The sequence below is a fragment of the Salvelinus alpinus genome, chromosome 1 (assembly GCF_045679555.1).
Source record: "Salvelinus alpinus chromosome 1, SLU_Salpinus.1, whole genome shotgun sequence".
NCBI lineage: Eukaryota > Metazoa > Chordata > Actinopteri > Salmoniformes > Salmonidae > Salvelinus > Salvelinus alpinus.
The window spans coordinates 41,697,457-41,712,879 of NC_092086.1; the positions used below are offsets into that span (position 1 = coordinate 41,697,457).

General features: G+C 44.2%; 2 protein-coding genes across 7 annotated transcripts; one reads left to right on the forward strand and one right to left on the reverse strand.

Annotated features, from left to right (window-relative positions):
- Positions 1–239: 239 nt before the first annotated feature.
- Positions 240–6,493, reverse strand: LOC139576276 (thioredoxin, mitochondrial-like). Of its 6 annotated transcripts, none has more exons than XM_071402203.1 (5): positions 6,363–6,493; positions 5,500–5,762; positions 3,316–3,381; positions 1,403–1,526; positions 240–1,158 (listed from the first exon to the last, which is right to left on the reverse strand). In XM_071402203.1, the coding sequence occupies exons 2-5, from the start codon at positions 5,760–5,762 to the stop codon at positions 1,042–1,044; spliced, it is 570 nt and encodes a 189-aa protein (XP_071258304.1). In that variant the 5' UTR covers positions 6,363–6,493; the 3' UTR covers positions 240–1,041. The 6 variants fall into 6 exon arrangements, with proteins under 6 accessions (XP_071258304.1, XP_071258285.1, XP_071258313.1 ...); XM_071402184.1 differs by having other exon boundaries at positions 6,197–6,363; XM_071402212.1 differs by lacking the exon at positions 6,363–6,493 and adding an exon at positions 6,171–6,285.
- An 833-nt stretch (positions 6,494–7,326) lies between these two features.
- LOC139576273 (uncharacterized) lies at positions 7,327–11,535 on the forward strand. The gene is made up of 2 exons (XM_071402170.1): positions 7,327–7,441; positions 8,079–11,535. The coding sequence occupies exon 2, from the start codon at positions 8,297–8,299 to the stop codon at positions 9,359–9,361; it is 1,065 nt and encodes a 354-aa protein (XP_071258271.1). The 5' UTR covers positions 7,327–7,441; positions 8,079–8,296; the 3' UTR covers positions 9,362–11,535.
- Positions 11,536–15,423: the final 3,888 nt, after the last annotated feature.

Genomic DNA, 15,423 nt, shown 5'->3' on the forward strand with positions numbered 1-15,423 from the left:
GACTGCCCACATAGTTAACAAGGGAATCACATGGCTGAAATATTACAACTGATTAGATGTAAACTTCATAGTTGGCATACCCCCAAAAATAAAATTATAAAGAATATTATTTTACAGCTAAAGAAGTCATATATAGGTCTAAAGTCCTCCAATATTACTATGAAACCACTTCCTCATGATTTAGTCCTTTACCGCATGTAATAGTAGACCACAAACCAATTCACACTCCAAATATAGAACACCTTTAATATCTTTTATTTATTCTCTTGGTCATATTACATAGTTTATTGAAATAAAATATAAATCGAACCCATATAACCATTTTTGTGTTTCCCGATTATCTCACATTTCTCAGTCAAAACCAAGAGACAGACTGAGAAACTCATACACATCCATACAGACACATTCCACTCACATTAGGCATAATGGTGTAAAATGACGGTGCAGCCTACAATGCTTGGGGAAGGCCACACTCGAGTGGACTAAACAGGAACTGCAAGGAGAGCGACATCACAGCTCATTCACCAATATCACATTTCCTGTGAACGTCCCTCCCCACTTAATACTAAACGACTTGTACAATGCAATAAAGTACAGCAGTGTAGTTGCCCACCCTAAACAATCTATTGTAGTAAACTGGTACACACTGGCTCAGGCTGCTCTACTAGTTTCCACAGGGTGGGGCCATTATATTACAGGTTGATGGAGGGAGGAAACCGCTGCAAGATGGGAGCATTATATGAGTAAAGAGGGGAATTGAAGTTCACACCAGCACACACCCATCACTAGACTATAGACAGACAGAATAATACAAAGCAGAGAGGTTAGGGATGGGTGTGAGCGTGTGCCTGTTTGTCAGGTGGGGTTGTGGTCAGGTGGGGTTGTGGTCAAGTGGGGTTGTGGTCAAGTGGGGTTGTGGTCAAGTGGTGGGTGGGTTGTTAGTTGTTTTAAACAGGTTCAACATGGCCATGAAGCACTGAGGACCAGTCTAGGCTCAGACAACAATGGGGTCATTGGATCACAGGGATGTGATTGACATGTTCATTGTCCAACAAGCTTGCTGACAAACGAGTCCAGCGCCTCATCATCTTTGATTCCCACAAACTGGTCGATGACATCACCTCCTCGCATGGCGATTACCGTGGGGACCGCCGATACCTGTAGAGAGAAGTAGAGGTCAGTAGCCACAATGACATCAGTCAAAGGCACTGTTCCCTTCCTTCCTTCTAGTAATCCCTGATCTGATATGACTGGGTTGCTGTAAGATATGTAGTGGAATCCATGCTTTCACAAATCCAACCATTTTAGATCAGGAGTTACTTCAAGGAAGGGAGGAATGAAGGTCACATTTTCTAACTAACATTTGCAATATCAATCAATAATGTCAACAGCTTCCACTTACCCCATATTCAATGGCCAAGTCTGTGTGATCGTCTATGTCGACCTTTGCCATGGCAACTTTGCCTTTCTGTTTGGCGACAGCTTTCTCTAATCTTGGCCCCAGTATCTTGCAGGGACCACACCACCTTCATAGAACAAACATGGGATTTCTGGTTAGAACTAATAATACTGAATGTATTTGTGAAATTTCAATCAAAAGTCTCCACAAAATATATACACTGCTCAAAAAAATAAAGGGAACACTTAAACAACACAATGTAACTCCAAGTCAATCACACTTCTGTGAAATTAAACTGTCCACTTAGGAAGCAACACTGATTGACAATACATTTCACATGCTGTTGTGCAAATGGAATAGACAAAAGGTGGAAATTATAGGCAATTAGCAAGACACCCCCAATAAAGGAGTGGTTCTGCAGGTGGTGACCACAGACCACTTCTCAGTTCCTATGCTTCCTGGCTGATGTTTTGGTCACTTTTAAATGCTGGCGGTGCTTTCACTCTAGTGGTAGCATGAGACGGAGTCTACAACCCACACAAGTGGCTCAGGTAGTGCAGCTCATCCAGGATGGCACATCAATGCGAGCTGTGGCAAGAAGGTTTGCTGTGTCTGTCAGCGTAGTGTCCAGAGCATGGAGGCGCTACCAGGAGACAGGCCAGTACATCAGGAGACGTGGAGGAGGCCGTAGCAGGGCAACAACCCAGCAGCAGGACCGCTACCACCGCCTTTGTGCAAGGAGGATTAGGAGGAGCACAGCCAGAGCCCTGCAAAATGACCTCCAGCAGGCCACAAATATGCATGTGTCTGCTCAAACGGTCAGAAACAGACTCCATGAGGGTGGTATGAGCTCAGGTACCGAGATGAGATCCTCAGACCCCTTGTGAGACCATATGCTGGTGCGGTTGGCCCTGGGTTCTTTCTAATGCAAGACAATGCTAGACCTCATGTGGCTGGAGTGTGTCAGCAGTTCCTGCAAGAGGAAGGCGTTGATGCTATGGACTGGCCCGCCCGTTCCCCAGACCTGAATCCAATTGAGCACATCTGGGACATGTCTCGCTCCATCCACCAACGCCACGTTGCACCACAGACTGTCCAGGAGTTGGCGGATGCTTTAGTCCAGGTCTGGGAGGAGATCCCTCAGGAGACCATCCGCCACCTCATCAGGAGCATGCCCAGGCGTTGTAGGGAGGTCATACAGGCACGTGGAGGCCACACACACTACTGAGCCTCATTTTGACTTGTTTTAAGGACATTACATCAAAGTTGGATCAGCCTGTAGTGTGGTTTTCCACTTTAATTTTGAGTGTGACTCCAAATCCAGACCTCCATGGGTTGATAAATTTGATTTCCATTGATCATTTTTGTGTGATTTTGTAGTCAGCACATTCAACTATGTAAAGAAAAAAAGTATTTAATAAGAATGTTTCATTCATTCAGATCTAGGATGTGTTATTTTAGTGTTCCCTTTATTTTTTTGAGCAGTGTATATATATATATACACATATCTGTGAGTACAGAATAGAACCTGACAATAACATTAAATTGTTTCCTAGCAAGACAATGTCAACAAGTTGGCAAAAACATAAGCAAGTGACTTGCAAAAGTATTCTCCCCCCTTGCATTTTTCCTATTTTGTTGCATTACAACCTGTAATTTAAATAGATTTTTATTTGGATTTCATGTAATGGACATACACAAAATAGTCCAAATTGGTGAAGTGAAAATAAAAAAATTACTTGTTTAAAAAAAAATCCAAAAAAGAAAAAAACGGAAAAGTGGTGCGTTCATATGTATTCACCCCCTTTTCTATGAAGGCACTAAATAAGATCTGGTGCAACCAATTACCTTCAGAAGTCAAATAATTAGTTAAATAAAGTCCACCTGTGTGCAATCTAAGTGTCACATGATCTCACCTGTTCTGAAAGGCCCCAGAGTCTGCAACACCACTAAGCAAGGGGCACAATGAAGACCAAGGAGCTCTCCAAACAAGTCAGGGACAAGGTTGTGGAGAAGTACAGATCAGGGTTGGGTTATAAAAACAATATCAGAAACTTTGAACATCCCACAACGCACAATGAAATACATTATAAAAAAAATTGAAAGAATATGGCACTACAACAAACCTGCCAAGAGAGGGCCGCCCACAAACTCACAGACCATTATGTATGTACATATTCTTATTCATTCCTTTACACTTGTGTGTATAAGGTAATTGTTGTGAAATTATTAGATTACTCGTTGAATATTACTGCATTGTCGGAACTACAAGCACAAGCATTTCGCTACACTTGCATTAACATCTGCATGTGACAAATAACATTTGATTTGACCAGGCAAGGGCATTAATCAGAGGCGCAACAAAGAGACTAAAGATACGCCTGAAGGAGCTGCAAAGCGCCACAGTGGAGATTGGAGTATCTGTCCATAGGACCACTTTAAGCCGTACACTCCACAGAGCTGGCCTTTACGGAAGAGTGGCCAGAAAACAGCCATTGCTTAAAGAACAAAAAATAAGCAAACACGTTTGGTGTTTGCCAAAAGGCATGTGGGAGACTCCCCAAACATATGGAAGAAGGTACTCTGGTTAGATGAGACTAAAATTGAGCTTTTTGGCCATCAAGGAAAACGCTATGTCTGGCACAAACCCAACACCTCATCACCCCGAGGATACCATCCCCACAGTGAAGCGTGGTGGCAGCACCATGCTGTGGGGATGTTTTTCCATCGGCAGGGACTGGGAAACTGGTCAGAATTGAAGGAATGATGGATGGCGCTAAATACAGGGAAATTCCTGAGGGAAACCTGTTTCAGTCTTCCAGAGATTTGAGACTGGGATGGAGATTCACCTTCCAGCAGGACAATGACCCTAAGCATACTGTTAAAGCATCACTCGAGTGGTTTAAGGAAAACATTTAAATGTCTTGGAATGGCCTAGTCAAAGCCCAGACCTCAATACAATTGAGAATCTGTGGTATGACTTAAAGATAGCTGTACACCAGCGGAACCCATCCAACTTGAAGGAGCCGGAGCAGTTTTGCCTTGAAGAATGGGCAAAAATCCCAGTGGCTAGATGTGCCAAGCTTATAGAGACATACCCCAAGAGACTTGCAGCTGGAATTGCCACAAAAGGTGGCTCTACAAAGTATTGACTTTGGGTGGTTGAATAGTTATGCACGCTCAAGTGGTGTTTTTTTGTCTTATTTCTTGCTTGTTTAACAAAAAATATTTTGCATCTTCAAAGTGATAGGCATGTGTAAATCAAATGATAAACCCATTTTTTTTTTAATATTCCAGGTTGTAAGGCAAAATAGGAAAAATGCCAAGGGGGGTGAATACTTTCGCAAGCGACTGTGTGTGTGCGCATGCATGTATGTTATTTCAGGCTGTGTGTGTAATTTTCTAGAGCAGGGGTGTCAAACTCATTCCATGGAGGGCCTAGTGTCTGCTGGGGTTTGGTTTTTCCTTTCAATTAAGACAACTAGGTGTGGGGAGTTCCTTACTAAACAGTGACCTTCATTCATCAAGCCCAAGAGAGAAGCGAAAACCCACAGGCACTTTGCCCTACGTGGAATGAGTTTGACACGTTGTAGAAGAGCATGAACCCAATGTGCCTGTTCTGGCATTGCCCCTTGTTGTGTAACCTCAAATGATCTACCTCCAATGGAAACACCATCAGATGTCAAGCCATGCAGCCAGACACATGCAGTATGGGTAAGGTGTTGATATCACACATGATATGGACTCAGTCACAACTTTCACTGTTATGCTTTAGTCTTACAATAGGATAGCTGTTGAGCATGTTATGCCAACTCAATATAATTGATAAATACATTCACCTGTTGGGTGCATTGTTGAAAAAGCTATGGTCAGGTTTACAAGCATGGTTGCAAAGCATCATTTGATACCTGCTATAAAAATTGTTTCTTGCTGTCATCTCAGTAGTCTAATTCCAACAGGCAGACAGATGCTTCTCCATGTATTCTCTCTTAGGGGCTTTGCTTTCTCATCAAGAGGGTAGTTTGTAAATGCTGTAAGTGGAGCCTAATATCCCCTCTGGGGGTCCATGAAGCATATTAACTAATCTATTAGCTACTCACTGGGCATGGAAGTCAATAAGCACAGGCAGCTCACTGTTGATGACTCTCTCTGTGAAGTCCTCATGGTCCTGCACATTGAAGGAGACCTCTCTGCGGGAAGTGTGGGGCAGGGAGCGGGGCAGAGTGCGTTTGGGGGAAAGGAGGGATAGAGGGGTAGTGGATGAACGCAGGGAGGTAGAGAAGGAGGAGGTGGAGGCCGGGAGACAGCGAAGGTCTTTTACTGAGAGGGTCCAAATTCTACAGACTAGCAGCCGGTGAGCCATCTGAAAGGAGACATATAGGGGGAAGAGAACAGAAGACTGATCAATAAATGTAATGTCATGGCACCATAATACAAAACTGGTCCACTACTCAGGCAGAGCTACTATGGTTGGACAGTGACATCAGGGGGAGGACACCTATACAAGACATTAATGTTTACCACCATACAGTAACATGTAGGTGTGTGAGAGATGGCTGGCTTAGTGGCTATGCATAACATAAACAGCAGGGAACTAGATTCAAACAGATTCCTAGCTAGCTAACGTTAGCTAACTTCACTGACAACTGCTGATTGGGGGGGGGGGGGCAATAAACCACCACAAATAGTTTTTAGAGTTATTTTTCTAGTGGCTTGACCATCCAATAGAACGGCGTCGTGTTTCGCAACCACTTTGTGCGTATTTACGAACTGGGCTTAGCTTTTTCTTCGAATAACCTCCGTGTGACTTTGCCTGCGTCTTCCTTCTCTCTTTCCACGCGCCTGTGTCCTCCCATTATAAAACGCCCACATCCACAAACCGGAGAAAAACGACTGCCATTACGTGCCAATGTCACCCAGAATATCATTGTAGTAACACAGACAAATAGCACAAAACACTTACCGTTCTGTGCACTATCGTCCTGTATGAAGTACTTCCGTTTACAGTTCAGATAAATAAAAAAAACGCTAAGATTATTTGTGGGTCTCATGTTTAAGTTTGGGCGAGTAGCGCCGCCACGAGTTAAAATTCAGAACTACAGTGCGCCAGTGCACTTGAAGGGTTATGAAAGGTTCTCTAGCAAAACAATGGGAAGACCTCGAGATAGAGGTGAGGTGGATTTGCAAATCGTGGATACCCCACCACACGGAATCTGACACAGAAGGAGATATTATTGTCTACCTTTGTCAATTAATCATACATCACAAAATATTGCGGATACCCATACAAAATTACCCTAAGGAGCTGCTTTCAATCTTTAAGATTTAACAGATGGAATGGCGATACCTAGTCAGTTGCACAACTGAATGCATTCAAACGAAATGTGTCTTCCGCATTTAACGCCTCTGAATCACAGAGGTACTGGCGGATGCATTAATCGACGTCTACGTCATCGGTGCCCGGGGAGCAGTTGTTGGAGGTTAACTGCCTTTCTCAAGGACAGAACGGTATATTTTTTTCCACCTTCACGGCTCAGGGATTCAAACCAACGACCTTTCGGTTACTGCCCCAGCGCTCTAAACCGCCATAGGCTATCTGCCTACAAAGTTCACTGCATTGAGCTCAGGCACCTATAAATTCACCTAAGCGAAATTATCAATATGGGTACCATGCTGGCCCTTTCTCTTCAGAGAGCTATTCATTCATAATTGATGGGGAGACTAAAATGAAAGTGAGAAGTGAGGCTGTCTCGACCACCTTTCATGTCAGATGGCCACCAGATGAAAGGTAGAGAGATGTGGGTGTGAGGTGCAGAGGAGACTGAGACTAGATAAGGAGAGTGGAGAGAGTAGAGTAGACAGCAGACAGACAGACAATGGATTCAGAAATGGGGGCAAGGCATTGCTGCTGCTGCTGATGATGATGTGGACAGATGGACAGGAGGACCAGACTACTGCATTAACAATGAATGGATATTCAATCAAAGACAGCTCATTCCTGAAGTTGAGAACTGAGAAGGCAGAGAGAATACACCTGACCCTGTGAGTGGCTTTCACGTATTCTTTGTAGACCTGTAGTACTTCTTACCATGAATTAGCTTTTGTACACATACTCATTGCATTGCACTCAATGTTTTCTCTTTGACTGTCCTTTCCTCTCTGTGTTTATTATTCTGTCTTTTCACAGCAGTGGAGGCTGGTGGGAGGAGCTATCGGAGGACAGGCTCATTGTAATGGCTGGAATGGAATTTATAGAACGGAGTCATACCTGTGGTTTCCATATGTTTGATGTGTTTGATACCGTCCCATTTATTCCATTCCAGCCATTACAACGAGCCTGTCCTCCTATAGCTGCTCCCACCAGCCTCCCCTGTTTCACCACTGCTGTATTATGTCACAGTGATTTCTTGGATATGGACTGTTTTCTCTGGATGTAGTGCAATAGCTTTGATGACTTAACTCTGAATAACTCTGTGTCAGTGGAGGCTGTTGAGGGGAGGACGGCTCATAATAATGGCTGGAACGGAGCAAATGGAAACCATGTGTTTGATGTATTTGATACCATTCCACTAATTCCCCTCCAACCATTACCATGACCCCGTCCTCCCCAATTAAGGTGCCACCAACCTCCTGTGCTCTGTGTTAATTCTGTGAATTTGTATCCACTGTCTACTTATAGGGTGCCTCGTTGAACAAGATGTTTATGACCTATCCGGACATTGGTGAAGTGACTTCAGGATAAAAAAAAAAAAACTAGGTACATTTAGGAAAAGCCTAACAAGAGGTCTTCCCTGAGCATATCAACCAGAGGTGGTCATCTTACCAAGTGAAATGTTTTACCCCATCCAATACCATTAAACACAGACTCCCATCTACCTCCACCTGTAACAAGGGAAAATGTCCCAGCCTTCCCGACACTGGCAGTTTGAACGTGGGGACAGATCTGATGACTTCTGCAGGCACCTTCAAGAGGGGGAGGAGGAGAGAGGAGCAGATGTAATGCTCCAGAGGACGGGTGAAGAGATGAGACCCTCTATCACCCTCTGCCCCCCACCTTTGTTCCGGAGCATCGGACCGTCGGGGCTGTCGGCCAGCCTACCACCCCACCGACGTCTCCGCTCCATATTCCGCAGATCCAGAGCGGTTCTGCCTGCGAATACACACGCCGGCGAGGTTTCAGGAACACACACCCTCCAAGATTTACTGTCAGGCACCCACATCAACACACTCCCACATCAACTGACTCACAATGACGTAGTGTCAGAGAAGGACGTTCACATAAACACAGACTCAGAGACACAAACACAGCCCAAGAGACTCATGAGTGCACATGGGCTCACTGTATTAGAACCACCAACAGGACCTCTCACAGATACACTCTCATTCATAATCAGTGCTGAAAGCAGACAGCCTTTTTCTCAGCTTTCCCCACCCCTAAGGACCCATATCAAAGGCAGGGCAAGATGGGGCAGAGCAGTGTCTCCTCTTAAAATGCGAGATGATCTTGGGACTGGAGAGGGAGGAGTGAAAGAGAAGCAGAAGGTGAAGAGGAGAAGGAGGAGGCTGGACTGTAAAGGAGAGGACCAAGCCAATGACAGATATGTCCCGTCCTTCACCCCAGAGACAGAGGGAGATGGTGGACTGTGCCAGTGGTTACAGAGTCTGGGGATTAGAGATAGAGAGGAGGAGGCCACTTCCCCCAACAGAAGTAAACAGCAGCAGAGTGGGTTCAGAGAGAGGATGGCTGGACACAGAGAGGGGTATTCACATCCAGCAGCCAACCACAGGAGAGACAGACGCCCCCACTTCCTCCCGCCTATCTGTCAGTCTGGTTCCCTCCTGCATGTACCCCTGCTGCTTCCCGAAAACTCCCCACCACCTTCGCCATGCACCTCCCCACACGCCCCCTTCCATCCCTTGCCTGTACCCCTCCTCCACTCTCTCCCGTTCAGGAGGAAGTGATATTGTCCAGCAAAGGAAAGGGGTCTCTCAACTCAAGAGGCCCATTTGTGTTTATGCTGTATGCAGTTTTCTGTCTTGTTACTTCGGCATATTCTGACTGATACTTAGCTTATGTAAGGTTATATAATGTATTTGCATATAGCTCATTACGCCTACACATCCTTAACAAGTCTTATCCAGGTATAATGTATGTTGCTCTTGCCTATTATACTGTACGTCCTTTACAAATAATCACATGAATAGTTTCTAAGGATATGCTGTCCTGTCACATTTCAATTGCATTAAAAGTAGCATGTATAGTTTGAAAGATCCAGGGCATTGTTGTTTCTCAGGATTAACATCAACAAGTGAACTAACCTCAGTGTTTCAGTAATGGTGTGCCCTGCCTTGTCCGTCTATAGACCGTGTCCAGATATCCCCCGCAGAGGGCCCCCTCCCCTGATCAGAGAGGAGGCCCATGTTATTTTTGAGGTGTCGGTTGGGGCCTGAACAGTGCTGTGCTCTGTGTGCAGCCTGTGGTGGGAGCTGCGTGTCAGGGCCAGAACACCGGCGTCTCAGTCCTCCTCACTGCCCGCCTCGCACAGCCTGCCGTTTATGTGTTTACCCTCAAACGCAGCCCAAAATGTTTGTGAGTCAGGCTCTTTTTTTTTTAAAGTCCACCCGCCCCTTTCCCATTAGCCGCCAAACAAACATTGCACCGGAAATTGCAGGGATATCTGGGATTTGAGGGGTCCCAGCAGAGGGGCGAGGTCGAGAACAAGGGTGCTTTCTGTGACATCTTAGAGGTGAGGTGAGGCGGGGGGGTGGGCAGAGTCAGTAAGCTTCATTACAACTGATCAACAGGCACAGGTGACCCAGTTTCCGATGCCCTTTGACCTTGTTACGTTCCTTGAGCCCACCCCTGACCTCACTCATCATCAAGCTGACCCGAGCGCTAGGCTAATGGTAACCATTGACGTAGCTGTTATAAGGCCCCGTGTCACATGTAGCAGCAACCTATTTTTTGGACTGCTAACTGGTCTAGCTTGTTTCCTCTCATTCCTTCTCCCTCCTTGTCCATTCACTCCACAGAACAGACAGGACAGTGGGCCCAGTACAACCATTGGTACAACCATGGCTGTTAGGTTAAATTGTTCCCAACAGGGCAAGTACAGTAAATGGCCTTGTACTTATTTAAATTAAAGTGAAACAGAAACCAAAGTCCAAGTCCGCTTTTTCTCAGTCTCTTAATTTTCACTGTTTTTGCTGTATACAGACTCCGAGCCTTTCTCTCTCTGTCCAGACGCAAGCTCTCTAATTTAGACCTCTGTCTGCTCTTTATTGTCAATTAGGATATTGGTTGATTTCAAATGCATAGCTATTTGAAAAGGGCTTTGTTTGATTGAAATGAATGACTACTTGGTCTATGTTTTGTGTGAAGAGTGAAAGTGTACACAGACTGTTGATATATAGGAAAGCATATTTACACGTACAGTATAATGCTAATGCACGCATGTGTTTAAGAGTGAGTGTGAATATGTGCATGCACACACACTGTAGTGTAGTAAAGTGTACCTGCATAAGGATGTAAATGCATGGAGGGAGCTAAACCTGATCGTGTGTAGCAGTAGAGGCATGCACACGTGTGTAGGGGCACAAGGGACATATGTGTGTGTATGTTTCTGCCCTCTCCGTCTCCTCTGTGCTGCTCTACTCTTCTACCAGTGTGGAAGTCAACAGAAGAGTTCCTGTTCTAGGTTTAAAAATAACTGTGGGACTTAAATTCCTCTCTTTCTCTTTCCTCTTTCTCCCTCCCTCTCCCATAACCTCTCTCTTCACTTGTTTTGGAACAGCCTGTGTTCTTTCTCTCGCTCCCAGTCACCCTGCCCCTTCCCATGTGCCAGCATTGAGACACACACCCAATGCTGATGTGATTTGGACAATCACAGGCCATATACATACAGTTGTAGTGCACAAAAATATGTGTGTTTGTGTGTAACAGAATGCACCTCAACAGGTGTGGCAAGCAAGAGCTCCCTCCTGACTTTAACGAACACTCCACACCTGTCCCCCTTCTCTTCTAATCCTCCCCCTTCGCCTCGCATGTGTAAACCAGTGGAGGCTGCTGAGGGGTGGACGGCTCATAATAATGTCTGGAATGGAGCAAATGGAATGGCATATGGTTATGTGTTTGATACCATTTCACCAATTCCTCCAACAATTACCACAAGCCGGTCCTCCCCAATTGTTTTAATTTTTTGTATATATTTAACTAGGCAAGTCTGTTAAGAACAAATTCTTATTTACAATGAAGGCCTTGCAAAAGGCATCCTACGGGCTGGGATTAAAAATACAAATTTAAAATATAGGACAAAACACACATCACAACAAGATAGACAACACAACACTACATAAAGAGAGACCTAAGACAACAACATAGCAAGGCAGTGACACATGACAACACAGCATGGTAGCAGCACATGACAACAATATGGTCAATTAAGGTACCATCAACCTCTTGTGGTTTAAACACACTATCTATCCCGCTTACACACCCCATGCCTTCCCTCCAGCTGACCATCTCTGTTTTACCTTTCTCATGGAACCAACTTGTTCTGTTGTTTTGGAATAAAAGTTGGTAATGGAGGAATTAGGTCTAAACTGCCAGTCATGAAATGGCAGACCTTGTCTTTCTTTTCAGTGATCTCACAGAACTATCCCCCCTTCTTTACTCTCTCTCTCTGTTCTCAGTCTCTCCATGTTTCTCCCTCTCTTTTTCTATTTCCACCACAGAAGGTTTGTGGCACCTTAATTGGGGAGGATGAGTTGAATGGTATCAAATACTTTAAACACGTGGTTTGATGCAGTCACCTCTCTGATTCAGAGGGGTTGGGTTAAATGCGGAAGACACATTTCAGTTGAATACATTCAGTTGGACAACTGACTAGGTAACCCCCTTTCCATTCCATTCGCTCCGTTCCAGCCATTATTATAAGCCGTCCTTCCCTCAACAGCCTCCACTGATTTCCACAGACTTGTTTATGAAAGTATAATGTTTGATCTCTTCCTCAGCTGCCACCGCTCACCTTTTTTCCACTCCCCCTTTACCTTCCCGCTTACCGCCGTGAATTTGATCATAAACAGGGAGGGATTTCCACTGAAGTAGTTAAAGATCTGAAAACAAACCAGTATCCTATTACCTAGGAGAGGATAAAGTAATCCTTCTGACCCCCCCCCCCCCTTAAAAGATTTAGATGCACTGTTGTAAAGTGGCTGTTCCACTGGATGTCATAAGGTGAATGCACCAATTTGTAAGTCGCTCTGGATAAGAGCGTCTGCTAAATGACTTAAATGTAATGTAAATGTGTCACTTTAGCTATTACCAGTTGACGTTTGCTGTCAACATAGAATGCAAAGGTCAGCAGAAAGGTAATTGAATACTTGCAATGTCTATGCGTGAATATCTATCTCATTAGAGAGAGAGAGAGAGAGATAGAAGTGTGTGTGTGTGTGTGTGTGTGTGTGTGTGTGTGTGAATTTGAGTGTCTGTGCGTGTGTGTTTTCTGTTGGTGTTATATTGGAAAGTGTATGTATGCCTTGGGTGGGACCAGTTCAGACTACAGTGGAAAGGACAAGTCCTTTGATGAGTCATGGTAGCCTAAGCTTTGAGGAAATATGAAAACAACAACATGGCTGTGAGTGTGTCCATCTATTACCCTCCATTTTTTCTCGCTGGGGGGGATCTTCTTACCTTGACCAATTACATCACCTCATTACACAGTCAGGAAGAGACAGAGATGGATTGAGTGGGAAGAGGATAAAGGAGTGTGTGTGTATGTGTGTGTACAGTCTGCGTGTCTTCAGTAAAACAGTGTGTAATGCGGCACACTTTGTCGTCACAGTTCGTGTCAGTGTACAGTACCAGTTAAAAGTTTGGACACACCTACTCTATGAACGGTTTTTCTTTATTTTTACTATTTTCTACATTGTTGAATAATAGTGAAGACATACAAACTATGTAATAATACATATGGGATCATGTAGTAACTAAAAAAGTGTTAAACAAATCAAAATATATATATTTCCTTCAAAGTAGCCATCCTTTTTCTTGATGACAGTTTTGCACACTCTTGGCATTCTCTCAACCAGCTTTATGAGGAATGCTTTTCCAACAGTCTTGAAGGAGTGCCCACATATGCTGAGCACTTGTTGGCTGTTTTTCCTTCACTCTGCAGTACAACTGCTACCAAACCATCTCAATTAGGTTGAGGTCAGGTGATTGTGGAGGCCAGGTCATCTGATGCAACACTCCATCACTCTCCTTATTGGTCAAATAGCCCTTACACAGCCTGGAGGTGTGTTTTGGGTCATTGTCCTGTTGAAAAACAAATGATAGTCCCACTAAGCACAAACCAGATGGGATGGCATATCGCTTCAGAATGCTGTGGAAGCCATGTTGGTTGAGTGTGCCTTGAATTCTAAATAAATCACTGACAGTGTCACCAGCAAAGCACTCCCACACCATCACACCTCCTCTTCCGTGTTTCACGGTGGGAACCACACATGCAGAGATCATCCGTTCACCTACTCTGCGTCTCACAAAGACACGGCGGTTGGAACCAAAAATCTCAAATTTGGACTTATCAGACCAAAGAACAGATTTCCACCGGTCTAATGTCCATTGCTTGTGTGTCTTGGCCCAAGCAAGTCTCTTCTTTTTATTGGTCCTTTAGTAGTGGTTTCTTTCTTTCTTTCTTTCTTTCTTTAGTGGTCTCCTCTGAACAGTTGATGTTGAGATGTGTCTGTTACTTATACTCTGTGAACCATTTATTTGGGTTGCAATATGAGGTGCAGTTAACTCTAATGAACTTATCCGTTACAGGAGAGGCAACTCTGGGTCTTCCTTTCCTGTAGCGGTTCTCATGAGAGCCAGTTTCATCATAGCACTTGATGGGTTTTGTGAATGCACTTGGAGAAACTTTCAAAGTTCTTGACATTTTCCAGATTGACTGACCTTCATGTCTTAAAGTAACGATGAACTGTCGTTTCTCTGCTTATTTGAGCTGTTCTTGCCATAATATGGACGTGGTCTGTATACCACCCCTACCATGTCACAACACAACTGATTGGCTCAAACACATTAAGGAAAGAAATTCCACAAATTAACTTTTAACAAGTCACACCTGTTCATTGAAATGCATTCCAGGTGACCACCTGGTTGAGAGAATGCCAATAGTGTGCAAAGCTGTCATCAATGCAAAGGGTGGATACTTTGAAGAATCTCAAATATAAAATATATTTTGATTTAACACTTTTTTGGTTACTAGATGATTTCATAATTTTCATGTCTTCACTATTATTCTACAATGTAGAAAATAGTAAAAATAAAGAAAAATCCTTGAATGAGTAGGTGTGTCCAAACTTTTGACTGGTACTGTATGTTTGCATGATATACTGTACAGTTTAACAGTGTGTCAGTGGATTGTTGTATGTGTGTCTACCTCTAACACAGTATCAGTGTGTAACAGGGCACACTATGTGGTCAAAGTGTGTACCAGCTCAGGTAAACCGAGAGCTTCCTGTGTTCGTGTCCATGGGAGCGAGCCCTGGATTAGCCCGACTGTTCTCACCTCCGTTCCGCTCTGCTTTGGTCTGGACTCACCACCACTGGACCTTTAGCACACTCCCTTCTTCAATAAATGTCTGTGAGAGAAAGAGAGAGCGACGAATGAAGGCCACGTAGAGGGGCACCAAGGGAATCTATGAAGGGTAGAGATGGATGTTGACGACAGACAGGATATGGAAGAAGGAGAGAGTGATGGATTGAAAGGGGAGTTATCGCTATCATTTCCACCATCATCTTCATAGACTTGTGCAATATTTTGGTATATCAGAGATAATTCCACTGAAACGTCTACACGCCCATCTATATGTATACTTTATCCGTCTCGCTCTCCTCGTCAAGTATTTTTATAAAGAAGAAGGGGACCAAATTCCTAACTGTTTTCTATGGCTGTTCCAGTACTAATGTAGCACACACTAGCCAGCTGAGTATATTTATCTTGCCTTTCACAAAACAACAG

Excerpts from the sequence above, each read along its gene's own strand:
- LOC139576276 (XM_071402184.1), bottom strand. The coding sequence starts at position 6,271 with ATGTGGGCGTTTTATAATGGGAGGACACAGGCGCGTGGAAAGAGAGAA. Across the intron at positions 3,382-5,499 it reads CTTATTGACTTCCATGCCCA|AGCTCCTTGGTCTTCATTGT; the intron begins GTGAGTAGCTAA and ends ACTTGTTTGGAG. Across the intron at positions 1,527-3,315 it reads TCTGGGGCCTTTCAGAACAG|GTGGTGTGGTCCCTGCAAGA; the intron begins GTGAGATCATGT and ends TGTTCTATGAAG.
- LOC139576273 (XM_071402170.1), top strand. The coding sequence starts at position 8,297 with ATGTCCCAGCCTTCCCGACACTGGCAGTTTGAACGTGGGGACAGATCT.